Source organism: Phalacrocorax aristotelis, chromosome 26 (genome assembly GCF_949628215.1).
Source record: "Phalacrocorax aristotelis chromosome 26, bGulAri2.1, whole genome shotgun sequence".
Classification (NCBI taxonomy): Eukaryota; Metazoa; Chordata; class Aves; order Suliformes; family Phalacrocoracidae; genus Phalacrocorax; species Phalacrocorax aristotelis.
In genome coordinates this window covers 2,022,245-2,048,209 of record NC_134301.1, presented here as the reverse complement: position 1 = coordinate 2,048,209, position 25,965 = coordinate 2,022,245, and the positions used below count along the sequence as shown (strand labels likewise).

Sequence of the window (25,965 nt, the reverse complement as noted above, 5' to 3'; positions counted from 1 at the left end):
ACCCGTCTGCTGTTTCCAGGAGTAACAGGGACACGGCCAGAGACAAGTGACTGGGGGGAGCTTGGCATTTCAGTGTTCCCTGCCCACTGCCCACTCACTATTATTCAGTCTCCGTGGGGTCCCGAGCGCTTTTTTTGAAGCCCAGTGTTGGATCTGGTGTGTTACTTTCAGTAGCCGTAAATTTTTAGGACAAAAAGTGTGTTTACATATGGCTGTGCTACAACTGCTACTAACTTGGTTAAATTAAAACCAGGTGATATTCAAGCTAGTGACTCATTTCTGCTGAATCTCAGCTGTCTGTCCCAAACCACAGAAGTGTTAGAGTTGTCAAAGTTGAGCAGCTGTGCGTATGTTAATTCTCCTCCCCCTGCCTGAGAGCAAAAGTCAGTTCCCATCCTCCAGTCCTAAGCGTCCCTCGGGGCGCGTTCACACGGCCGGACAGGACCAGGACGAGGCAGCGATGCCGGCGCTCGCGCAGGCACCCCAGGCGAGCGATCGCCGCCTTAGCACAGCACTTAGCAAAGGGTCGCTTTAGCGTGGCCCTGTTCCCCGTCCCCTCTGACGTTGCTGGTGCTCGCGTGCGCGTTTAAAGACCCTACTGGGAGTCTGGACCAAAGCTTTACCCTTCCCCCTCCCCCGTTTGGTCTTGGCTCCAGGATTTCGGTGATGCCTTCACGAACACCCTGGGATGATGCCTCCCCACTGCCTCCTTGGCGAGCGTTTCCAGCAGCTCAGCAAGAGAGAAAGGATCAGCGCTCATGAGTTATATCATTCTTTATATCATCGTTAAGAGTAGCAGGTATTGATGTACAATGCATCTGTCATCTTATTGTGCTTCCTATGAAAATGTGTGTACATAGTACAGATACCAGAGAGAATTCAACACTTTATACACTTGAAGGCATTCAGAGATTGGTAACAGAAAAAAAAAAAAAAGCACAAGAACAAGGCCTAAATGCTACTAGATGGGTATCTACACTGATATGATGCATATATAGAGAGATATATATATATGTACACATATATATATAGTCATATATATTATATATAAGAAATATAAAATGCAGATGATGTAATAGAAACGAACAAAAAAGCGTATGCTTCGACAGGTGAGCGTCAAGGTCAAATCCCAGCCCCATCTTTAAAAACTTTAATGGGAAAGAGAAAGAAAGAAAATAAATAAATGAAACGCAATGGAACATCAGGAGAAATCCATAAGAAAATTTATGGATGTGGCCGACCCGTCATCTTTGGGCAATTGCTGGATACGAAGGACTGACCCCCAGTTCCTAATTTTGGTCAGGAAGCGAATAATAATAATAATAATGACAATAACAAAAACAAAACTGCAGTTTAGAAATAATAATTACCAAAAAGACTTATTGCAAAAGCTCTTAAAGATAAGTAGCACTTCAGCCCTGGGAGGGCTCTTGCTTGATGTGTGGGGCCTGGGGGCTGGCAGGGCTGGGGGAGGCCACTGTCACTGACCCTAGAGCGAAACGGGGCGCGCTTGCAGGCCCGGGGAGCAGAGACTCGGCCAGTGCCGGCCGGCCGGAGCCCGGCTGTGGGGGCAGGTCTCTGCGTGCCGGGGAGAGGGGCGCAGCAGCGGTCCCGGGGCAGCGAGCCGGCAGGCGCCCCGAGGACGCCCAGGGCTCGCGGTGCCTGGGGGCGGCTGCTGGCGGGGGGTTCAATGGGGCGGGAGCCTGCGGTCCCGTGGACCAGAGCACCCTGTGCCGTGGGGTGTCCCTCGACCTACGAACCCTTTTAGTGTGGGGGCTCCTGGCTGAAGCGGTGCCGAGGGGCTGACCCTCATGGTGCCGTGGCTGAGCCAGGCCGGTGGCTGCAGATGAAATGGGGGCCAGGAGTTTTCCTTCTGCCTTTCTCCCCGAGGATGGCTGTTCCTGGGGGCCACACGGGGTAGCCCCAGGTTCCCTGGGGGGACAGGAGGGACTGCGGGGCAGGGCTGGTGCCTGGCCAGGCTGCACGGAGCCCAGGAGAGACGGGCAGGGAGACCACGCTGTCGCCCGACCTGATGCGGCCGAGGGAGAGCGCCCAGGCGTCGGGGTCTTCAGTGCTGCGGTGGCACCCCCCGGCCGAGTCCCCTCTGGTGCTCGCGGCCGGCCAGCGAGCTCAGCGGCTGGGCACCGCCGTCCCGGGGGCAGGGGGCCAAGGAAGACGTTTCAGAGAAGTGGAGGTGCCCGGTCTTCGTGCGCATGGAGTGGCCGGGAGTGCCCAGGCGAGGGTGGGCTGCGGGCCCCCGCGGTCCCAGGGGACAGCAAGGCTCTCCTGGGACTGCCGAACCCACCGCCCTGCCTGCCGGCCGTGCCGTGACGCTCCCCGATGATCCCTCCTGCCGGGCACGGGGGTCCCAGCAAGCGCCGGCCAAGGCGTTGGAGCAGCATGGTCATGGAGACAATGGACAGACAGACGGACAGGGCTGTGGATGGAAACTCTGCAGCCAAACGGCTGCTTCTTCTTGGCTTCTGGGTTTCTAGTTAAAAAGGCCGAGGGGAGCCGAGGGGAGGAGACGGGGCAGGCCCGTGCCCCAGCCCGCTGTGCGTATCACTCCCCGCGCCGCGAGGATGGCCGGGCTGGAGCGTCCTCGAGTCTCTGAACTAGCGGGGCAGGCGCGGAGCAGCTGCCGCGGGGGCGGCGCGCCGGGTTCGAGCATGACCAGACCCGACCGCCTGACCCGAAATCCGAGGCTGTCGCTCTTGTCCGTGTCCCACCGTGGTGAGGAGCAAGGTCCCCTAGATGTGTCTCTCCACTGGCGCTCGCAGGGAGAAGGGCAGCTCTCCGGAGGGCTTTGGTAGCTCAGGTTGTACATCCAGACGTCGGTTAGCAGGTGAAGTCCTCAAAGGTGCCCCGGGCCGGGTGATGAGGTAGGATGTTGGCTGCGTACGTCATGCCTGCCGGGTGGCCCCGTATACCTTCGCAGGGATTCTGTGGGGCAAAGGATGGACGGGATGCTGGGGTTGCTGGGTTCACCCAGACCCCTGCCAAGAGCAAGTCCTTCCTCCCCACAGCATCTCTGCCTGGTGCCTCTGCTCCTTTCCCAAAACGGTGACCCCCTCCACCCCACGACACATCTGGGGCAGCCTCCAAGCTGCAAGAGGGGCCCAACAGCTCCCGTGGCATGCCCAGCACTTACATGGCGTTTCACGTCGTCCATGCTCAGCGCGACGCCCTTGTCCGTGTTGTTCCTCTTGTGGTTCTTGCGGCACTTGCCCCGCCGGCACAGCCGGTGCTTTATCACCTGCGAGGGCCAGGTTTCAGTACCGTGGGGGCTCACGGGTGACTCTCCCACGTCCCACGTGAGCGTTTTGGTTCTCCAGGATAGCCTGGGAGCCCTGGCAGCCGTGGGACGGCAGAGACGCTCACCTCATACGCGTAGTCAAACAGCTCCAGTACTGTGAGGATACTGGCCCCGATGAAGAGCCCCATCTGCCCTCCAATGTCGCCTGCAGGGGAGAGGGAAGCCATCAGGGTGGCACGAGTCCAGCGTTCGGTGGCAGAGAGAGCAGAGAAAGGGCAGAACTTGTCGCTGCTGTGACTGGTGCCTGGCCACGGCAGCGGGGTGCCCTGCTCTGCACCCACACCGTCGGCACATCCCGGTGCCTTGGGAACAGGGATGCATGGGGCCAACATGAGAGCACCTTGTTGGAGGCTGCCAGCTGGGTGCTGCCGCGGGACCCCTGGCACAGCCACCAACACTCACCCAGCAAGCCAGCCACCTCATATGCCTTCTTCTGCTCGATCGTCTCGTAGTTCAGGGCTTCAAAGAAGATATCCAGCACCAGGATGTTCTCCCTGTGCAGGAGATAAGCAGCATCAGGCTGAGGTTTGGGATGGAGGGGCAAGATGCCGCCCCATCGCTGTGGCTGCAGCGCGTTACCCGATGTACTGCTCCGACTTGTTGTACTTCTTGGCCAGGTACTTGGCGGAGGCCTTGCTGGGGATCTTCACCATGGAGAGCTCTTTGCCGTAGCGGGTCACGTTGCAGGGCATCTCGCAGACGCAGTACTCGTTGTCCTTCTCCACCAGGAAATCTGGCCAGGGAGAGAGGGAGCTGGAGAGATGGAGAGACCCACCACCCACCGCTCGGTCCCACAGGGCCGGGCAGCCTCACCTAAGGCCGGATCCGCGCACTCCTTGTACTGCTCCGGGGTGCAGTAAGGGGCATCGCCTGGAGGAGAGAGAAAGCGGGTTTTCCCGGTGGGACTGTGTCGGCGGAGCCCGGCAGGGGCCGGATCCTGCCGTGCGCGAGGCTCACCTGGCATGTGCACCATGCGGCAGTTGCAGTTCTCCACCAGGTAGCGGGTCTCGCAGTCGATGCGGCAGGCGGTGATGCTGTAGGTGTCGTAAAACTCCGAGTCGCCCGCCACGGCCTTGCAGTCGCCCCAGGGAGGTGGCAGGTAGATGAGCTGTGAGGGAGCAGAAGCCAGGAGTGAGGACAGAAGCCCACCGGCCTCTGGCACGGTGCGGGGGACAGACACCTTTGCTGCATCGGTCCCCAGGGCCGCGTCCCGCTCGCCATCCGGCACGGAGAGGAGGCTCGGCGCCCCGCAGCAGGTTTAGCTGCAGGGTGGGAGGGAGCGTCCCAGACCCCCCCAGTCCCTACCCGCTGCTCCTGGCAGGACACAAAGGTCTGGAAGCCAGGTGCCACCCCGAAGCCCAGCTGGTCGATCAGTGGGGGCTCATCCTGGCTGTGGATCTGCACCTTGATCCCGGCTTCGAATGAGGTCTCGTCTGCGGCAGAGAGAAGTGGGGTGAGCATGGCTGTAGCCCGCTCTGCAGAGCTGTGCCGAGCCCTGCTGCGAGAGGGACCAAAACATCTGTCTCCCACCCTTCCCCTGGGCAAATTCATTCATTCACGTGTCCATCCATCCATCCATCCATCCGTTTGCTACACCATGTCCTTGTCCCCTCCACCTCTGACCCTCCTGCTCCAGCACCCGGGGACAGTGGCAGGGAAAGTGTTTGCCTCTATTTATAAACAAGCGATGGTTGCTTGTCTAAACCGATGGGGAGTTGCCATGGCGAAGAGCAAAGACAGGGAAGAAAAAGGAAAGAAAAGGACCCAAAGTGATGAGAAATGGAAGGAGGGAAGAGGAGGGAGCCTGAGGGATGTGTACCTGTGGGGTGGGGAGCTGGGAAGGGGCTGGGAAGGTCCCCGGGAGCTGCTGGTGACCGAGCGGACCCACTGGCAGAGCTGCTGGGGCAGTGGGTTACCTGTTTCCCCCCACACTGGCAGATACTCGTCCTGCTGAATGTCCAGCATGATCTCCAGGCCGTTGCCGGTTCCCCCCTTCATGGTGATGAGCCGGGGCTTCCCGTCCTGCCCCGCGTTGAACGTGTAGCACTTCCCATAGCGGGTGAAGACCTGCAGGAGAGGACACGGGGCTGAGGCTGGGGCCCCTCTGCCGGCACCAAACTGCTGCCGGCACCACAGCATGGAGCCGGGAGGGCATCACTGGCCCCAAAGCACAGCCATCCCCAGCTAGGGGGTACGATCCAACCCGGGCTCCTGCCCTACAGGGTGCCTCTCACTGTTGGAACTGCCTGTCTTTGCCCCGGTAGGGGAGGAGACGTTCCCCACCAATGCCCAGGGATGGCATGGACTCGGAGGAGACTTTGCAGATTTACAGCACCTCGACCCCACAGAGCCCCCGACAGCCTCAGCTCCCCGAGATGGCGGCACTCAGCCCTACACCTGCATGAGCACCTTCTCCAAGCCCTCCTCCGTCCCTGCAGAGGATGGGGCTGGACGGGATCCTGAGCCCCGCCCCGTCCCTCCTTGGCCGTTCCAGCTACCACCTCCGGCAGATGGCCTGTCTCCATGCCACGGAGCTGCTGCCAGCCTGTGCAAGGGGCATGTGAGGCCAGCGGGCTGCAGAGCTCACGGTGCCCCACGGCGGTGGTGACGCCGGGACGGAGGTGCCAGGCACCTGCCCTGCAAGCACAGCCCTGGGGCTGCTCCCTGCGTCCTGCCAGCGGGTCTCCGCACGGCCGCTGCCGCCCCCAACTCCAGCGAGACACCCAGGTGCCGGTGGATGGGGCTGAAATATCAGCCTGTCCCTGAGCGAGCTGGCAGGGACAGCGTCACCCGCCGTGCCTGATCCGACACGGCGCCGGCCGGAGCTGCTCCCCGTGCCTGGCCACCTTGGGGCTACTCACCGCCACGAAGTCGCTGGGGCCGCACTGCTCGCCCCGGTAGCTGCAGCTCAGCAGCATGTCCTCCAGCTGGTGGCAAGTGCGGTTTAAAAACACGTATAAATTTAGGGGCTCGTCCTCATCCCCGGGGCTGGGCTGGGCCGGGGCAAAGCCCAGCTCCATCCCAGGCTCGTAGTCGATCAGGGGGCCCAGGTAGAGCAGGTCCTCGTGGCTGAGCTGCGAGACCCGCACACGGTTGATGTTGCAGAAGGTGACAGCGGGGAAGGTCATCTCGGGGCTGTCCTCCTCGCTGAGCAGCGTGATGTGGTGGTACTCCAGGTAGTAGACGATGCGGTCGGCCACCTGGTAGAGGAAGACGGAGAGGGAGAGGAGGAAGGCCAGCGCCCAGAGTGCCTGCCGAGCGCCCAGGCTGCCCTCCACGAAGATGTGGCTCAGCCCGTGCAGCGTGCAGCTGCTGGCAAAGGCCACGAAGTCCGTGGCTGCTCCAGTGTCCTCCTCCTCCTCTTCATCCTCCTCCTGCCCGTACAGGAACATGTCTGCTCCATCCTCTTCCCTCCTGGTGGCTGCAGTATCTCGTGGTCCTTCCTCGCTGGAGAAGGAGATGGTGCAGAATATCTGGAGAGGCATTGCCCAGCGTGGGGGTCCCTGCTGCAGCGTGGGGGTCCTGGCTCCGGCGTGGGGGTCCTGGCTCTGGCGTGGGGGTCCTGGCCCCGTCCCTGCCACAGCCTGGGGGTCTTCAGTGGTGGGTTGGTTCCTCAGGGTGTGGGTGAAAGGGGCTGGGGAAGATCAGGGAAGGCGGAAAGGGCAAGTTCAGAGAAGAGAAAGAGAAGGGAAAAGGAGAGAGAGGTGAGTGGGAGCGAGGGAGAGGAGCAGAGGGATGCTCAGAGGGGACGGAGGGAGGAGGGTATATCAGGAGCAGGCAGGAGGAGAGGAGGAGCGAGGGGCGGTTCTGCGGACTCCCCAGGTCCCCTGGGACCGGCTGGCTGCGGCTTGCAGGACGAAGCAGACACATCGACGGCTCCACCAACACGTTGGGAGCTCCCGGTGCTTCCTGGGGTGCCTGAGGGGCTGCCGGATCCCGCGAACACGGGTGTGCACGGGTGTGCGCAGGCACCCGCCGAGCCGCGTACCCACACCGCATCCGCCATCCCCGCGGCGGGCCAGCGTGGCCCTGCCAGCCCGGCCGGCTGCTCCAGCCAGGCTCTCCCCGCCAGCTGCCAGGCTGTTTCCAGAGCCACCATATGCCTGCCGGGCTCTCTGGGCTCTTCGTCAGGGCAGCTGGAGCCAGAGGTTTTCCCAAAATGCCTGTGACGCTGTCCTGCTGCAGCGCCCGCCCGGGACGTGCCAGCGAGGGTGGAGGGACGCTGTGGTGTCCCCAGGCTGTCGCGGTGCTCATCCTGCCCTGGCAGCAGCGATTCCTGCGGGCTCACCTCCCCGTGCCGCGGGGCAGCAGCATGTGCACGGGAGCACCCGGCGAAGGCGATGCCTGAGTGGTGCGAGCTCCGTCCTCCTCCAAGCCAGGGCTGTTTTCGGCAGGATTTGGGCAGTGCTATGGTTCGGGTGATGATTCCTCCTGCAGAGCCCAGCCGGTGCACAGCGGCATCACCTCGTGCTCTGGATGCCCACAGGGCACGAGGAGCCACCGCTTCCCCTGGGGGATGGCGTTCGGGCCTCGTGCTGCTGAGCCGGCTGGGGCTGGGGGTCCTGGGGCAGCCCCGACGTGGGGTGGTGGGTTGGAGCCGGCGGCCAGGCTGGCTGCCGGGAGCAAAGGCGTCTCCTCCCTGCAGTCCTGCAGCAGCACAGCCCCTTCTTGCGGTTTGCTTTTTTCCTGCACTCAGCACTTCATAAAAGCATCCGACGCGACCACAGACCAATCTCCAGCCCCATCCCAGCACCGCAGCCGCCATCGCTGGCCCAAGGGGAAGGAGAGCATCTAAATACAGCAGCGCTTTGATGCACAAGAGCTGGACGGGAAGTTTTGACCAATGCTTGGGTGCGATGAGCATGCCCAGCCCACCAGTTCAGCTGCTGTGCCTCCTTCCCCACGGGCACTGCGGGTCCCCCCCGTCCCTAAGCACATCCTGGCTCGCAGACACGGGCACCACCAAACCGGGTGAACAAATGCAACCAGGAAACTTGCACAAATCTGTTGTGATACCAGTGCAAAGTTATCTGCTTTTCCCGAGCAAGTGATACCGAGGTAACAGGCAAGGCGTGCACTGGGGAGCCCCGCCAGGGCAGGCTCAGCCGAGATGGTGACCGATGGCGTGACAGCAGGTTGTCCCTCGAGGGGCTGTCCTGGGGCTCCCCAAGCTCAATATTCCCAGTGGGGCCCTTGTGGGACACTGGGCCCTAAGAGGGACCCGAGCAGTTGCCACAAAGCTGGGGACGCTGTCAGCACCTGGGAGAAAAGGAGGATGACCTTGGGGACGAGTACCAGAGCCACAGGATGAAATTTCATAAAGCTGAGAGCAAGGTCGTGCTTTTTGGGAGCAACCCAGAGAGTCTGAGCTGGAAACTGATCCTGGGAAACGGGATTAGGGAGGCTGGGAGTCACCATGCTATGGGGACCAGGTCACTTCCCAGCCCGTTGCCTTCGATGGAGACGAGCTGCAGCTGCACCATGGGCAGGGCTGGGGGATAAAGGCATCAGGGCTTCAGCTGGGAGGGGGTTTGGGGGTGTAGGCCTGGCTCAGCCCTGTGGGCACAAGCAGACCGGCGCTGGAGGATGGATTTGGCAGGGAGCTGGTCTGAGCTGGCTGAGGTCAGGGTGGGATTTCTGGTGTTCCCCAGCTCTGGGACAGGGAGTGCAATGTCTGTACGAGGAAAAGAAGAAGAAGAGAAACGGAAAAGGACCCTGAAGGGGTTTGTTTAGCCCTGGCAGGGCAGTGACAGGTGAGTGGTGCTGCCTGGGGCCCTGTGGGACAGTCTCTGATGGTGCAAGTGAGGGGCTGATCTGATGCCGTGGCGTGGGGAGGTTTAATGTGTCTTCTTGGGAGCAATTGCAGTAGGGAGAGAGAGATGCTGTAATGAAAACACTCCATCATCGGCTGGGACCGTTAACCTGCCTTGCTTGGCTTAAACAGCTTGCGGAGAGTGCCAGGGCTGGTTCCCGGCGGCGGTGCGGGGCGGTGCGGACGAGCACTGCCCTGGCTCCAGTTACCACCGCCGGTCTCAGAGCTGACACTCGAGCTGGGGTGAAGGTGACCGGGGATGGTCGCAGCCAGGAGCGCGGTGGCACCGTCACTCAGGGGAGCGTGTCCTGACTCCACGACTGGGGACAAACTGTGGCCGTGTCCCCGTATTGCACGCAGCAGGGTGCCGTCCTGGTTTGTGCAAGTTTTGGAGATGCTGGAGGAGTCCTTGGGCTCGTTCCAGCTCCTCCCTTGCCAGGAGTTATTTTTACCCTCTCTCAGGTAAAGCTTTGGTGAGGGAGAGGGACGGGGGATGCTATAATTAGCCGTGACATCAGCCCCCGTGGTGGCGCGTGCTGGGATGATGCCGCCACATCCTGACCCACCGCTGGGGACCAGGGATGCTCGATGCCCTCCTCCCTGCCACAGCAAGGGATGCGGGATGGTGGAAGGAGCCTGGTTTTTCCTGCCTCTGGAGTAGTGTTTGGCCGCTGTCCTGGGGCAGTTCGGCCCCGCTTGCTGCGTTGCAGCTCGTCACGGGCCTGGGAAAGGAGGTTCCCTGGAGCGGGGGAGCACGGAGGCGGCAGGGGGGAAGCGGGAGGGGGATTTGACGGCAGCAACAGCACATTTCACAGCCTGTCACGCTTTAATGGCAGAGGAGATCAAAGCTGGGATGGAGTTATTCATAGAGATAAACCAATCCCCGAGGAGGCGAGGAGAAAACAACATCGCAAGCTCTGTTATCCCAGGCCTGCAAGTAGCAGCCCAGCCCCGGGGAGGCTGTTGCAGAATGCGCCCTGGGAGCTGGACCCGCTCGGTTTTGTAACGGGGTGCTGCCCATCCCTGCCAGGGACTGGTGGAGCCGGGACTGAGCTGTCAGCATCATCCCTTGGGGTGCCGGGAGGCCGGAGCTGGCTGGTGCGAAGGGGTGAGATGGGGTGAAGCCCCACAGCAGCCAGGAGCGGGATTTGGGGGACGGGTATTTGGTGGGGCAGATGGGCACCCTGCAGCTGGGCTGTCCTGCTCCCACGGTGCAGCTGGGTGCATTGCAATGGAGGGGAGAAAAATCAGGTTTGCAAGGTGCCTCGGACCACGAAGGTGCTTTGCAGCTCCCTGAGCTGCCAAGATGATGGTGGTGGCACCTGCGGTGCCTCTGTTGCTGCTTTGGCCAGGACGAGCTGCTTTAGGACAGCTCTGCGGCTGAGATCCCCTCCCCGACCCTGGTGAGAGGCAGAGTTGGGGCAGCCAAGCAAGGTGGGATTGCCCGGGCGGCCGGGATCTCTGCCGGGACTAATCCTGCTGCCCCTTATCAGATGCTGTCACCTTGCCTCTGCTTGCTCCACCAGCCAAGCCGGGTGCAGCTTGTGTTATCCGGCCCTTTATCCCCCAGATTAGACGCTTCACAGTGGATTAGCATGTCACATTCTAATGCAGAAAAATTGATGATTAAAAAGGAGTTTTTTCCTCTGTATTATTCCCCACCTCCGCCTCCTCTCCACCCCGTCCCTGCGGGCCCAGGCAGCCCAGCCCCAGCCACGGGGACTCGTGATGCCGCGGCGGAGGGTGATGCAGGAGCCCCGTCCCTGGCTCGTGCCGGGGATGGGAAACCAAAGGTCCCTTTTTGGGACTGTTCAGGGCTGGCGCGTTGCACCCCAGAGGCTTTTGGTGGCAGGGCTCAGCGTGGAGGCACTGGGTGCTCCAGGTGCCCGCGCCAACCTGCCCCGGGTTATGGGCTGCAGACCCAGCATCTGCAGCACAGGACTTTAATAAAAAGCACATTATGGTGAGTAATGCACTAAGTGGACTTCATTATGGACCCGGGGCCTCCCTGGCTCCCGTTGTTCCATATGATTTCATATCAGATGAGCCTTATCTCCTCTCCAAACGCTTCCATTTAAATTCCATTAATCTTTCAAAGCTTCCCTGGGCCAGCGCTGCCGCTGCTGAATGCTTCCCAGGCAGCCCAGCTGAGTGCTGGTGCTGCTGCCCTGGGGCACAGAGGCCACCTGCAGCCTCAGTGGCTCGGGGTCTCCGGGGGGGCTCAGCCGGGCCCCCCTGCACCTCCGCGGGCGGCTGGACGCGTACCTGCGGCCAGGCCCTTTGCCGTGCCTCCGCTGTGACAGCTCCCACAGCCACCTTATCCTTCTTCCCAGGGCTCTATTTACGCTCCTATAATTGAAACAGTTTGTAATGCTGAGAGCTTTGTGGGCGATCTTCCCGTTGGTGGCGTCCCTTTGTGCCATGGAGGGGGTCACCGGGGCTGTGCCGACTCCTGCCCCGCCGGGATGCGGAGGACGCTGCCGAGGTGCCGCTAATTCCCAGGCGGCTGGGATTATTCTGTGTGGACACTTATCCCAGTGCCTCTCCGTGTTTTCTGCCGATTGCAAATTACCCATAAGCAGGTTGCAATTTTTTCCGACATCCTTCACAATTGCTTAGACGGTTTGTGCAAGCGGATTCAAGCCGATGGTTTTATTGGCGGGGGGGAGAAAAAAACCTGTATTCCTATCTGGTTTTCTTGCTGTGTTTGCTCGCTCGGGCTCTGCACGCATCATGGTTTTCAAATCTAATCTAATCCAAGCAGGGTGGTTGTGCAGCCCCGGCGCGCGGCTGCTCTGGCTGGGTCTCCCTGTTGCTTTGCTGGGCCATGAGGCTGCTGGGAGAGCGAGGAGCAGGGGGCTTAAATCCCTGATATGGGAGGGGGCGTGGGAAGCACTGCCCCAGCGCTGTCCTGCGCCCCTTCCCTGCCCTTCTGGTAAGAGCCTGGATGCAAATGTACCAAACCCTCCATACAGCAAAAAAACACCAAGTCCAAAGAAATAAATAAGAGGTTATAATATCCAAGTGTCGGGGCCTGTATAAATAAATAAGAGCCTGTGATGGTGAGGAGCTGCTTGAGTCATGGCTGCTGCAGGAATTGCAGTGATGCCTGCTGCTTAGAGAGCCCCGGCTCCGGCCAAATGCTCTGCAGGCGATAAAACAAAGGTGTCTATAAAAAGCCAGATAAATTAAAACCAAGGCAAAAGGCCGCAAGACAGTTAATTTCCCAGATCTCCCTGTGGAGATCTCTGCCTCCTGCGCAACTCCGCACACTTGGGGGACCAGCCCCCCTCTGTCCCGGCTTCTCCCCGCTTGCCTTTGTGGGGAGAGAGGGAAAACGGCACCAGGAGGTTTCCTGGGCAGATGCTTTGAAATACCCACAGGTGGCAAAGGCGCCATGTGCCTCGCTGCTGCTCGGCTGGGTCGTGGATAAGGACCGAAGGGAAGTTGAGGGGGAACAATTTGGACAAATACCATATGCCAGTGGTGGTCCGGGGCTGCATTTCCAGCCTGTGGCTCCGCTGGGGGCTGGCATCCGTGGGGCACACGTGCCCAGGGCGCCCCGTCTGCAGCTGTGACATCCTTGCCCCCAGAGCGGCCAGATAGCACTCAAAAGCCTCCTCATCTCTTCCAGCAGCCACAGATGCTATTAAAGCTTATTAATAATAATTAATAATTCATTTGTTAATGATTCTTGGTGTGCAAAGGCATCGCAAGAGGGGCAGGAATGGCTTCAGGTGCATCTGAGTCACTCCGAGCTCTTGGTGTGCCTCCAGGTGTGCGCAGCGCTCCCGTGCAGCGTGTGCTGCTGTGCACCGTGGCTCTGGCCACCGCCGGGCATGCTGCTGAGGCTGGGCATGGCCAGGGACTAAATGACCCCCGCCTGGGCCTGATCCTGATCCTGCAGATCCTTCTCCTTCCCTTACTGCCCTCCGGGGAGGGCGGGAGCGATGTTGTTCAGTGCTTAGAGGTTTGAGGCGCTAAATGATTTACCTGCTCTGTTGCAGAGCTGCTAATGAAGCAGCTGTGAGGCACAGGCACGCAACAGCCTCCCGCCGTGCCCTGCCCTGTGCCAATGGCCTCGGCCTGCTTCTTCCTGACCCTCTCCTGCGCCGGCTTGGCCAAGATCGCGGCAGGTTCAGCGGCACCGCTCCCGTGCGGCAACGGTGCCGGGGTGGCACCATGGCATCGCTGTTCTGCTGCAGAATGACTGTGAAATGCGACTGGCTTTGAACAAGAGTTGCTCTCTCCACGTTAGCGGCAGCATGGGGTGAGCCACGCCACAAGCAGCGGAGGGATCCCCAGTCCTCCAGGCTGCACCCCGTGAGTGGCTGTGACTGGAAAAGTTTGGATGAAGCTGGGGAAAGGAGGCGGCAGAGGAGCAACGCTCGCTGGCGCCTCTGCTCCGCGCCTGAGGGCTAAACAGCTCATGGCTGCTTTCTGGATGATTTGCTTTGAGCAAAATACCATGATACTCGAAAGCCTCCGAGCTGCAGATGAGCAGACAGAGTCGGGGTGCTCCCGACTCGCCGTGCTTCCCAGGAGAGCCGAGTCACTAACAGCAGATGGTTGTGGTCCTGTCCAGGCTGTGGTCCCGTGCGTGGCTACGCCTCTGCTCCGTCACCTCCAATTATTGTACGCCAGGCAGCCCACGTCCCGCTGGGTTTGCTTTGTTTGTCTGGAAAACGATGCAACCTCTGGGGTCAAACGATGCTGCTGTTCAACAGCAGAGAGAGGCCAATGCGGAGGGGGAGCCCGGTCGGGAATCTGCAGAGGATGCAGGCGGGGATGGTATGGCCGGGCCCCGGGGAGAAGCGCCAGGATGCCGGAGGTGAATTGCTGCTCTGAAATAACGGATACATGCGAGCAGTTTCAAATGCTTATAAGTTATTTAGGAGCCCGTGTGCTGCTTTAAAAAATGATTTACATAAATCACTTGCATGTCTTACAGAATATATAAACGTGCCGTCTCTGCTGGGCACCGTGGCGGGAGGTGCCAGGGCTCGGTGTGCCACTGGGGACTGGCCTCAAACCAGGACGATGTTATCTGGGGCCGGCGGCCGTCCCTGCCGCCCACGCGTGGTCCCCAAGTTGTTCTTCCAGAGCCGGATGGGCCCATGCGGTTTGTTTATTAACTGTCTAAAGCTCCAGGAAATATCTGGGTATCAGTAATTCCTGCGCCCGGTCTCTCCAGCTGTGTTGGAGATGCTTTTCACTCAGGCTCTATGATTATCCACTAACGCTGCGCCGCAGGGGAGCTCTGCTCGCTGTGGGGCTCCTGGGCTTGTCACTGCTGCAGCTCCACACGGGGCTGTGGGGTGCTGTGGGCCCCACTCCCGGCTCCCCTGGTGGGTGCTGGGGCACGGGTCCCGTGGGGGCGAGGTACACCAGGAAGACCAGCAGCATCCCCTGGCTGAGTACCCTGAGGCCAGCAGCCTGAGCATGCCCCTTGCACCCCTCCCTCAGGGCTCCCATAGGTGCTGGAGGCCACCCTGGCACCCGCCAATAGGGCAGGTTTGAACGACACGAGCGTTCTTTTTGCAGGAGGAAAAGCCACGGTGCTCGTGGGGTGGCAGGAGCTGACCCCCAACGCGCACCAGCTGGAGCAAGGTGGGCAAAGCAGGGGGTTCAGAGGGGTGCAGAGGGGGATGAATTGGGGTTTAGCAGGGTGCAGAGGGCCACAGCAGGGTCTGGTGGGTCCAGTGGGGCTCAGAAGGGCAGTGGGGAGGCTCAGCAGGGTGCAGTGAGGCACAATAAGATGCCGCTGGATCCATTCTCCACCCCAGCAGCTCCTGCATCGCTCCAGGGATGGGAGGAAGGAGAGGAGGAATGTGGTTGGGGTTTGCCGGGGATGCTCCCGACCTTTCCTGTTCTCTCCCTTGCTCTTCCTCCACGCACTCAATATTTCCACAGCAGAGGATGCAGAATCCAATGCAAAAGGCAGCAGCATGATCTCCATGTCAAACTCAATTCTCCCTAGTGCCAGCTCAGCCCCGGAGCCTCATGGAAATGGTCCAGAGGTCTTAATCCTCTGCAGTTTATCAAGGATGTCCCGTGCACTCTGCCCCAGGGCTCCCAGCTCCCATGCCAGGCTCAGCCCCAGTGCCCTGAAGCGGGGCAGTGACAAGGGGTTGGGGACGTGGCTCTGCCCCAGGACGGGCTCGCGGGGTGTGAGAAGGAAGAGCTGCGAATGCACATTGCACTGCGCCAGGCACGGCTGCCCACATCAGCCTCGGCTGCGCTGGCCCCCGAAAAGGGGCTTCGCGAGCACGGGCACTGCCCCGAGGTTTAATGCTGTTTTTACACGCGGCAGGCCCAATTCCCATCCCACAGGCCACGCTGGCACATGGAGAGGAAGCTTACCCCCTGGGTTTCTCCTTTTTCCCTGGGATGGAAAGAAAATGGGGTTTAGAGCCCAGAGACGGGACTCCTGGTCCTTTCCCTTGCTGGGCAAGGAGCAGATCCACAGGGGCTGAGCAGGGCTCTGGGGCCCCTTTGCGGGTGTGGGGAAGAAGAGGGAATGCAAGCTGCGAGCCGGTGGCCATGTGCTCCTGCAGAGGAGCTTATAAATAATGAAGTAGCAAGTGTGAAACATTGATCTCTGCTGCTAACGAGCACGTCGGGGAGCGCAGCCCCGAAACAGAGGCAACAGTGAGGGCAATTCCCCCTTACCCGCAAAGGGGAACTGGGTGGCCGCCCCCTGCCCACTCCATGCGTGGCCCCGTGGGGGTGAGGCGCTGGGCACAGCCTCGGTGATGGGGACATCCTCAGCCCGCGTCAGGACTTGCCCCCCAGCCTTGTGTTTGCCCCTCCGGGCTTTAAGGCCGTGCCAGGATTTTGGGGCTGGGGAGAGGATATGGCTTCACCTCCCTGTGCATCCTCCTGCCATCCTGGACTGCTGCAGCAGGGGAGCTTCGGTAGATGCCAGCCACCTCCGTGGTGCTGGAGGGGCTGTGAGGAGCTCGGGCAGAGCTGGGGTGGGCCAACTGCTTCCCCCTGGGTCATATTAGAGGGTTCAATCCCCCACACAGGATGAGGCCAAGCGCAGTCAGCTCCACCTCTGTCCCTGGAGCATCCCTGCATCCTGCACATGGCTGCTGCTGGGGAGCACCCAGCCCCTGTGGTGCACTGCCCAGGGTGGGTGGAGGTGGAGGGGAATGAACAATGCCAGGGACCCCCTGACGTGGGCCTGGTGACAGCGCAGGATGAAGGAGGGGTGGGAAAAGCCTGTACAATCCCAGGATGGGCTTCCCCACGGCATCCAGCACGAGCCCTGTGTGCTGGGGAATCCTGTCCTGGCTGCGGGGTAAGGCTGTGCGCTGGGGCTGAGACCCAGCCCACAGCCCCCCTGGGATGCTTGTGGGTGGGTGCATCACAGGGGGCACATGGGAAGTGCTCCCAGCACTGGGAGGGGCCCTGGGCTGCTGTGGCTGCCCCCCGGCGATGCTTTCCCACCGTCTGGCAGTGCGAGGGGGGATGCGGGCAGGAGGCAGCCCCCGACGCCTTATTGACACCCAGATATTTTGGTTACGGCAGCCCCTCATTTGCATTTGCCGCGTCTCCCCCCAGCCCTCCCCTCTGCCAGGGACAGATAACACGGCAGCCGTGGCTTGGCGGGGCCTCGGCGCTGGCGGCAGAGCTGTGGCTCTTCCCGTCGCCTCCTGTGCTGGCCGGCATCAGCATGCAGCCAGCATCGCCCGGGCGGCCACTCATCCCCCAGCTCTCCCCACCGGCCCCCCAGCTCTCCCCACTGGCCACGGCACTGAAGTTAAATGGCTACAACAGGGACAGGCACAGGGAGAGGACCGCCAGGCATCCCTGCCTGCCTGCAGGCAGCTCCCCCCATCCTGTGGGCTCTGGGCGGCCCAAAAATCCTCCGTGGGAAGGCCCTTCTCTGGACACAGTTTCTCCTCCATGTCAGCGGGAGGAAAGGGGCAGCACTGGCTGCAAAACACCTGCTTGGGGCATCCCGCTAGCCTGGGCGGTGCAAGGGGCATCCCGAAACGCAGAGGTGAACGCAGCCCCTGCACGGGGTGGTGGGATCCCCGCTGGGGCGGCGCAGGCTCGGGGGATGATGGTGTGTCGCTGGGTGATGGTCCCTGGCACCCCCCAGCCCTGACCAGTGCCCCCGGGCCCAGAGCAGCACCGAGCACGGTTCAGCCTGGGTGGATGCGGTCCGAGTTGGGAGGAGGCAGCAGCAAGGCGGCAGGAATTAACCTGTCAAACAAAGCCCTCTAAAAGCTTCTGCAAGCCCTGGGACCCCCACGCAGGGGTGGGGCAAAGGTTTCCTAAACAGCTGAGCGAGACGGGGCGGCTGCTGGGACCCCGCGTGCGGGCAGCACCATCCCCAGCCCCGCCACACACAGACCTGCCTGTGCAAGACTGCAAGAGGAATCCGAAGAGCAACATAAATATAGCACAGAGCCAGCTTTTTCTAATCAAATCCATTAAATCATCCCAACCTGCTTGCAAGGAATAATCCAGGCAGGAATAACAAACCAGCTGCGAGTCTATTTTGCTTTTGCTGGCTGCAGCAAGCAGGGTCTTTGGACCCCAACAGATGAAGGTAGGGGGCCGGGATGAGGGTCCCCTAGGATGCTTCAGCGCAGAGAACAAAACCACGCACTGGGACGAGCCCGGCGTTGAAACCAGCCGGTGGCCACGCGCAGGCTGGGACCCGGCCCTGCTCGCCAGCCCCACTGGAGAGGATCCAGCCCCCTCCAGGCTGAAACTTGCCTCCATTTAACAAATAAAACGCTTGACGGTTGACAACAGAGAACTGCTCTATGTAAAGAGCCTGTCAAAGGAATTTAACTGCAGGTGATTAAAATCACCCGAATTGTGCTGGGACCTGGGCAGCAGCTCCGCAGATGCCCAGCCGGTGCCTTGGCATGCTCGGCAGCTTCATCCTTGCTCGGCATGGGACGCGAGTGGGACATCCCTAGGCTGGGGACGAGGACAGGGACCCCGAAGAGCGAGGAGCCGCATGCTCCATGCTGGAGCCAGCTCAGGAACAGCCACCCTGGCTGCCGAATTTATTAGGCAGCACCCGAATAGCCGGCACTGTTTAATTCCCAGCTGGATGGGGGAGAGGCAGCCACAGGGGGACAAAGGCTTTATTGTGCGCCAGATCCGTGTACCAGCGTGAGACGCAACCTCCGTGGTGGGGCACAACGCTGTGCCGTGTCACCAGGACCTGCTTGCCCTGAGGGACTGCAGGGCTCCCTTGGGTCCCCGCCGGCCATTGCCGCGGCTCTCCCTGCTTTTCCACTGGTGCCTCCTCGCCGCACAGCAGTTTCCAGCATGAGGTTTCCAGCCCAGCACCCACAACCCTGCTTTGCTGGGTGATCCCGGGGAGCTTTGCCTACGTGGGAGCACCTTGTACAGCCGCGCCAAGCAGAAGCACTCCTGGGGAGCACCTGTACCTCTAAAACCCAGCAGCATCCCCTGGCATCCCCTTAATGAAGATGCTGCCAGTCCTTCCCAAGCTGGAAGGAGGCACAAGCAGCTACAGGCGGACAAACACCTCGCACGGGGGAAACACAACACTGGGCTGAGGCTGTGGGGGCACTCACCACTTTGAAGTCTTCAGGGGTGCATTGCTCCCCACGGAAGAAGCAGGACAGCAGCATCTCCCGGATGTCGTGGCCAGCTCGGTCATAAAACTCCAGCATATTGAAAGGTTTGGGCTTGAAGTTTCGGAAGTTTGCCTTGTCCTGCAGGATTTCCAGCTGCTTCTCGTCGGCAGTCTGGGTGTCTGGGATCTCGTATCTTAGGGAAAAGAGCAGGCAGAAGCTCAGACCTGACTGTGGTGGCTTCTCCTGCTGGCGAAAGCCATTTGGGTTTCACACGAGCTACTTCTGCCCTGACCCCGGCGCAGGTTCATCAAAGTCCCGGGCCCTTGGCACGTGGCATTTTCAGAGCATTCAATGGCACAAAGTGACCCAGAGGCACATGAGAGGCGGCAGGGCAGTGGGCGAGGGGAAGCTGGGCAGCGGCTGCAGCCACGTACCAAACCCATCCCACTTGCCCCAGAGCTGGTCCTGCGGCACCAGCCCCGGTTGAGGCCAGCACATCTGACTGCCCTGTGCCTTTGGTGGCATCTCAGCTGCAGCAGTGGCCTCGCTGGGATGTGGGCTGAGTGTGCTGGGTCTCAGCCCCTGCTCTCGTGGCTGCAAACCCCTCCCTGCAGCGCGAGCTGGGGCAGCGGTGAAGCCCCTTGGCAAACGGCATGGGCAGGGAGCGCGCCTTGCTGCTGGCACCAGGCTCACGGCAGTGGCTTGGCAGTACCAAGGAGATGCTACAGCCATGGGGATGGGCTGATGTGCTGGGGAGGGCGGGCGAGGGCCTTCCCTCTGAACCCTGCCACCGCAGAGTCCTACAGCCCAAGGAATGGCACGGACCTCAGGTCCTGGTTCATGGGTGATGCTCAGCAGGGAGGCATCCCCAGCCTCGCTGCACATGTCAGGCACCCAGGACATGGTTTTGGAGCCATGGGTGCTGGATCTGCCCCGCAGGCATCCCGGGGTGGCCCTGCCCTTGCTGCAAGTGCTGCACGCTGGGGACGGGAGCCATGCATGTGGATCCATCCAGGGCAGCCCAGCATGGGACCCACGCACCCAGAAGCGGCTCTCAGCTGCCGGCGTTGCCGTGCAGTGGCCACATCCAGCTGCAGAGCTGAACTAACTCAGGATCCGCTTCCTCACGGAGCCTAAGGAGATGCCACCCACGCCAGTCATGGAGTGCACTTCTCCAGCACTCGCTGCCCCACGTGCTGCGGGGCCGGCGCCACGCGTGGTGGCCTGCCCTGGACACGGAGACATCACCTGGGGCCACCTCAAAGCGCCGGCACCCACCTGTTATTGAGCAGAGCGAGGAGCTCGCCGGCGTGGTACAGGTCGTTCTTGGTCACCCGGCTGAAACGAAACTCGTTGAGGTTGCAGAAGGTGACGGCGGGGAAGGTGAGCCTGGTGGCCGCCACCTCGTCCAGCTTGGTGACGTGGGGGTAGAGGAAGTAGTACTGGATGCGGTTGGTACAGACGAGGGCGAGCAGCGCCAGCGAGCCCAGGAAGCACAGCGCCCAGACCACGCGCTTCAGCGACAGCCGCTCGTATGAGAAGATGTGCGAGAGCCCGTGGAGGGTGGAGCTGCTGGCGAAGGCCTGGATGCTCACCGGCTGCCCGCTGTCCACCTCCTCCTCGTCCACCTTCAGGTCCATCATGGTCCGTGCCAGCACCCCGGGGTGGCCACTCTGCCAAGAAGGGAGCCTGTGGGTTTTTGGTGCCGTGGTGGCCTTGTGGGTGCTGCCGCTGCCTGGCCCATGGCATCCCCACGCAGGGATGCTGGGGGTGCACCCGGCAGCCCTCGCGTGGGGCAGATGCTTTGCTGTGCCCTGCTCTTCCCCCCCAGGCCTGTGTCTATACACACACATACGTGTGTGTGTGCATATATATATATATATATTTATTTGGGTACAGCCTCTTGCATTTCTTCCCCTCCCACCTCCTCTCTGCCCTCCCCATCCCATGGCACGACTGGGGTGCCATACCCCCCCCCAGCACCCTGCTGTATCCACCCCTCCCACCTTCCCCCCTCCCCGGTCCCCCTCCGCCTCCCCCAAATGGCACCGGCGCATCGGCAAATAGATGAAGGAATCGAGGATGCAAACCTGGAATCAGGGCTGGCGGCCACGGCCGGAGCTGGGCTCGGTCTGCTTCGCGACGGCGGCTGCCGCTGCGACGCGGGTGCCGGGGCTGGGACGAGCCTCCCTCCACCTCTCGCCGTTGGGTGGGAAGACGGGAGCGGGAGACGTGCAGGCACGGAGGGTGCGAGAGGCACCGAGCCCGGCAGCAGCGGGAGAACCGGAAAAGAAGGGGGGGAATAAAAATAGCCTCGGCGGTACCTTGGTGCAAGCGTGGGAGCGGGGATGCGCTGGGGCCTCGCTCAGCGCCGTGCGGGGGGACTGGAGGCGACCATCGCTGGAGAGGAGGCAGCTGCTGGGTGCGAGGAGAAAAGAAGGGGAGAAGGAAGGAGAGCAGGAGGCTGCTTCCCTGCCAAACACATGGATACCTCCCCCTGTGGCTATCTGGGAGCTGGTGATTTCTTCAGATGCATAATCCGCATGAAGTCATTGTGCGCTGGTGGGGCCGGAGGCCGCGGAGGGGTGCCGCAGGCCGGTGGGCAGCGAGGAGGAGGAGGAGAAGGAGGAGGAGGAGGAGGAGGAGGAGGAGGGAGAGGCGGAGGAGCGGGGCGCACCAGCGACTGCAGGCTGCTGGCAGGGGCTGTTGGTGCTGCTGGCGTGTGCATGTGGGTAATGTGTGTGTGTGTGTGTGCGTGTGCCGCTCCCATCCCCCCGCGCCTGCCAGCGATGCTCCAGCTCCTTGCTCCGCCAGACCCACCCCCCCCAAGCCCCCTGTGCAGCCCTCACCCGGCTCTCCCTGCCACGGCCTCCACTGCCCTCGCAGGCTTCACCCACGGGTGGCCCCAGTGCCAGGGCAGGTGCTCAGACACACTTGGGTTGGTCCTTTACGGGAGGATTGAAGAGGGGCACCTTCCAGCCCTTTCTGGACGCCTGCTCGGGGTGGCAGAGGGGCTCTGCCGCGTCCCACGCGTCTGTCCCGGGCTTGCCGGGTGCAGCCCCACGCCTGGCTGCCCAGCATGATGTTCACCCCGGTGGGGACAAAATGCTGCTGGAGGCGCGGGGCTCCTGCCTCTGCCCCGCGCAAGTCGTGCTGCCCCTTTCCCAGCTATTCACCTTCTGCCATTTACAGTCATCAGAAAGTTGCTGTTGTCCCCAGGGTGCTCCCCACTCCCCGGGCATGAGGCACTGGGTGCTCCCCTCCTCCCAGGGCAGAGCAAGAGGGTTGTCCAGGGCTGCCCAGCCTCCCCCCAGCACTGCTGCACCTCCAGCCCTGCTTCACCTCCATCTGCTCCCCGTGACTGCGCTGGAGGGCAGGGTGCCCTCGTCACCCGAGCCGCGCCGGGGGACGTGCACCCCGCTGCAGACCTGCGCCTGGCAGCAGCACGGCGAGCAGAGGCTGCAGCCTGCCCGCTGCTCCCGGTAAGGCGGCTGCAGTCAAATGGAAAAGAGTGTTTCCATATCCTTTACAAGCGTGATGTTGGAAAGGGACAGGCAGACCCCGGGGTCATTCCGACAAGCTGTGTCCCTGCCCAAAGGTGCCTTCCCAGTGCGCCATCCCTGCCTGAACTGTGCCTAACAGGGGCATGGGCGGTTTGGGGTACAGCACGGTCAGGCATGTGTACCTTGTCCCCCAACCCAGTGTCTTGGACACGCTTGGTTTGGTCCTTTTTTGGAGCATCCTCTCCCAAACTGGGTCCTTGCCCATTCCTTGTTGGAGCAGGAACCCAGGGTTGTGCAGCGGGACACCTGCGGGGGACAGAGATGGGGCTCAGGGACGCCCCTGTGATCCAGTGCCCCCTCCCTGCTCACCACTCGGCACAGGGGCGACCCGGCAAGCGCTTGGGAATGCGGCTGCAAGGCCAGAAGAGCAGTGTTAGTGTTTCCAGTTGGCACCAGCTCTGCCTTTCCCTTCCCCGCTCCACTCTGCAGCGCGTCGGCATTGCTCCTTGCCTGGACGACAGCAGCCTGCTGATAGCCGTCTCTCCATTAGGGCTCCTGATAGAAACCTGGAGAAGGATGTGCAGCTTGGATAAAGGATAAGGACATTTAAAAAGGCTTTTTTTTCCTCCCTGCCCCTCCTTTTTTTTTTTTTTTTTTTAATTTTAGATGAGAAGTCATTCTCTGCAGTGGTTTTATTGACAGTAAATCCACCAGCAGTGGCAAGGCTGCACGCAGGGAGGGATGGGGTTTCAGGCCAGAGCGGATGCACGCATGGACGTACTTGCAAGCCCTTGCTTTCCACCGCACAAGAAACCCCAGTGAAGTGGCTCTGCATCTCCAAGCCACACTGGCTGGAAAGGGGATTTCCTGGGGGCCTCGGAGGGCTGGCGAGGCCCCTGAACGCCCCGGGACCCTTTGCCGCGGGAGCTGGGGAGGAGGCGAGTGGTTGGAGGAAACTTCCTTGCCACTGGCCCCCCGCCAGGAAGGATGCAGCTGCATCCTTGGAGTCGAGTGCAGCGTGGGGAGCACGAGCATTTCCGCGCTATTTTTCGGGGGAGCCGCGTGAGGGTTGTGTTAATTCCTGCCAGGAGAGGCGACGTGGCCAGCTGAGGGCTGTGGGATGGGTGAGGAGCTGACAATTAGCCCCAGGTGATAACTGATAGCAGCAAGGCACCAGGCACCAAGGCTTAAAGGCAGGTAGCCGAGGGGTGAGCTGGAACCTCTGAGTGGTGGGCAGTGGGGTGTGGGGAGGAAGAGGAGGTGAGCTTGTGTGAGCTTGTAGCTGCATCCTTCCTGTGCAAAATGGGTGCTCAGCCCTGGCTCGGATCCAGTCGCCAGGGCTCCCCTCAGGCATGCCCACAGATCCAATTAGCGGGGAAAAAAGTAATTAAGGGAAGGTGCTGCAGTGCTGAGGCTCCCAGCTCGGGCTCCAGCAGACAGGCAGGCACTGGCATGTCTTGGGAATGCCTCGGGAGCTCGGGCCAAGGCATTGCTCAAGCCCTGGGGCTCTACTTCTCGCCTTCTGAGTGATGTTTGTCCCCGCTGCACCAGGTACATCTCTGGCATGGAGACAAACTTCTGACCTGGGAGAGCATCTGCAGGGCAAGGATGGGTTTGCAAGGATAGGTAAGAGATGCTTTTCCGTGCTTTTTTGGGGTTATGCTGTGCTATCGCTCCCTCTGTTAAGGCAGCCCTGGCTTGCAAGTTGCTTCTTTATCTGCACCCGCCACCCAGCTGCTGTACAGGAGGCAATTTAATTCATAATGGTCTATTAAGTACTGTGGGTTCTGGGCGCCGCAGCTTCCCTTCCCAGGGTGTGACAGCTCCGGGGGTGACTGGCCCTGCAATCTCCAGGATTGCATTGTGTATTTAAGGTGAGAGATTTAATTAAAAGGCCGCCAGCGTGGCAAGCCACAAAGCCCCTTCTGCTTGCTGCCGGGGCCACGGAGGCAGCACCTTGGTGTTCAGCTGCTTGTTGGGAGGACGGTGCCATTGCTTGCCCCTCGCTGTGAGCCTGGCGTTGCTCTAACCCTCGATGTCGGTGGGGTTTGCCAGGCTGGTGCAGCGTCTGGCCTCGCAGCCCTTTCCGTCATCCCACCCAGGCCAGAAATTCTGGGGGAGAAGGGGAAAAATTCAAGCTCCTCTCGAACACGGGCTGAGTGATGTGTAAAATATCTTCACAGCTGATCTCTGCTAATGGGTTGCAAATTGCTCATCTGAAATTGTTTCCAGGCTCCATTTTGAGGCCAAACACTTCCTAGCTTGGGGAAATAACCATCAGCATTATTAGTAACAGTAAATTGTATTCAGACGAGGTACTGTGAGGCCTTGCGAGGACTTCTTACATGTGCCTTCCTCGCTGGCGGGGTAGCTCCAGGGGGCTGAAGGGGGTACTGCCAGTCCCTGTTGGCCATCCCTATTGCTCCGGGCTGCTCCTCGAGGCACTGCTTTGCTCCAGCTCTGAACCAAGAGCAGCTCTGTTGCCTCCACATAGGCCCTGGTAGAGGTCCAGGGCTTCCTAATTCATGAGCACATCATTAATTATCTGCTGGAAGCCGAAGCCTCGGCATCTTGGTGAGACTAACGAGACTATTGGCAGAGCTGCTTCTTGCCATTGCTGGCTCTGGCTGGCCTGGAGCATGTTGCTGTCCCGGGTCGGCAAACGGAGGAGGAGATAAGCTTTGTGTTGTATCTTTTGGCTTCTATTTGCTATTGCCATTTAAACCATGCCTGATCACTTCTGAGACCTTTCCAAAGGAAACCACCGTATCTAAATCCTGAGAAACGAGAGCCCAGCACGAGCAACTCGGTGATACCACGGGATTTCTAAATCAAGCATGTCCCAGTCACCCAAGCGGCGGTAGATGTGAAGGGTCAAAGGCAGCCTGGGTGGAGGGTCGAGCCACAGCACCCGGAGCTGCTGCTCGCGGGAGTTACCAACAGGGTTATCCTGAGTGAAAATGCAACTGTTTAAAATCAGCAGTTTGCCTGCCTCCCTGCTCCGAGCTGCTGGGTCACTCGCCCCCGTGCAGAGTGTCTCCATCTGATTTATGCCGTGTTGTGCTGTGCTCTCGCTTGCACCCGCTTGGCTCTCCCGGCGCGAGGAGCAGCCAGTCCATTAAACACTGAGTCATCCTCAGCGGCATTTAATTTTGTGAGGGGCAGCAGTTTGGATAATTAAAGGCCTTCGTGGCCAAAGCCGGCGGCTGTGGAGAGCAGGGCTGACAGGGAAGGCGAGGACACCCAGCAGCACCGATTAATGGGGTGCTACCGCACGGCAGCAAGGCCCTGGCAGGGATGTGGCTCTTCTCTCCCACCCTCCCCTCTCTCCCTTGTGTTTCAGGGTCTTTTTTAACCTTTTCCTGCCTCAGATGAGGGCTTCCTTGGTCAGGTGAGCACAATGATGCTCTGTGCTATTTCTGCCCAGATTAACCACGTCCTGATGGGATCTCCCATGGGCAGATATGCTATCTGGAGGCCTTGGCTTATTAAAAGGACAAGCTGTTCAGGGAGCTGATAATAAAGCCATGAAAGCTTTTACGAACCAGAGTTGAAGGCACTAATATCGCTGTGCTCTGCGTGGGTGAGAAATTAGACAAGACTTCCTCCGTGCTGATGGGTTTTTTTTTCCTCCCCCCTATTCATCTTTCTCAACAATTATCTTTTATTTTGATATCTTTCTATTTAAACCTTCAGAACCGCGCTCGGGATAAAAAGGAGGCTGAATAGCTTAACAACCAGGCACCTTGCAGCGCG

At 60.6% G+C, this 25,965-nt stretch overlaps 1 protein-coding gene across 1 annotated transcript; it reads right to left on the bottom strand.

Moving 5' to 3' along the window:
• Positions 1-759: 759 nt before the first annotated feature.
• On the bottom strand, positions 760-21,442 carry ASIC1 (acid sensing ion channel subunit 1). The gene is made up of 12 exons (XM_075075894.1): positions 20,797-21,442; positions 19,985-20,379; positions 18,704-18,899; positions 5,233-5,383; positions 4,622-4,749; positions 4,274-4,424; positions 4,130-4,186; positions 3,896-4,049; positions 3,719-3,810; positions 3,382-3,461; positions 3,152-3,256; positions 760-2,943 (listed from the first exon to the last, which is right to left on the bottom strand). Exons 2-12 carry the CDS (start codon positions 20,347-20,349, stop codon positions 2,839-2,841), a joined length of 1,584 nt encoding a protein of 527 aa, XP_074931995.1. The 5' UTR covers positions 20,350-20,379; positions 20,797-21,442; the 3' UTR covers positions 760-2,838.
• Between the last annotated feature and the right edge of the window lie 4,523 nt (positions 21,443-25,965).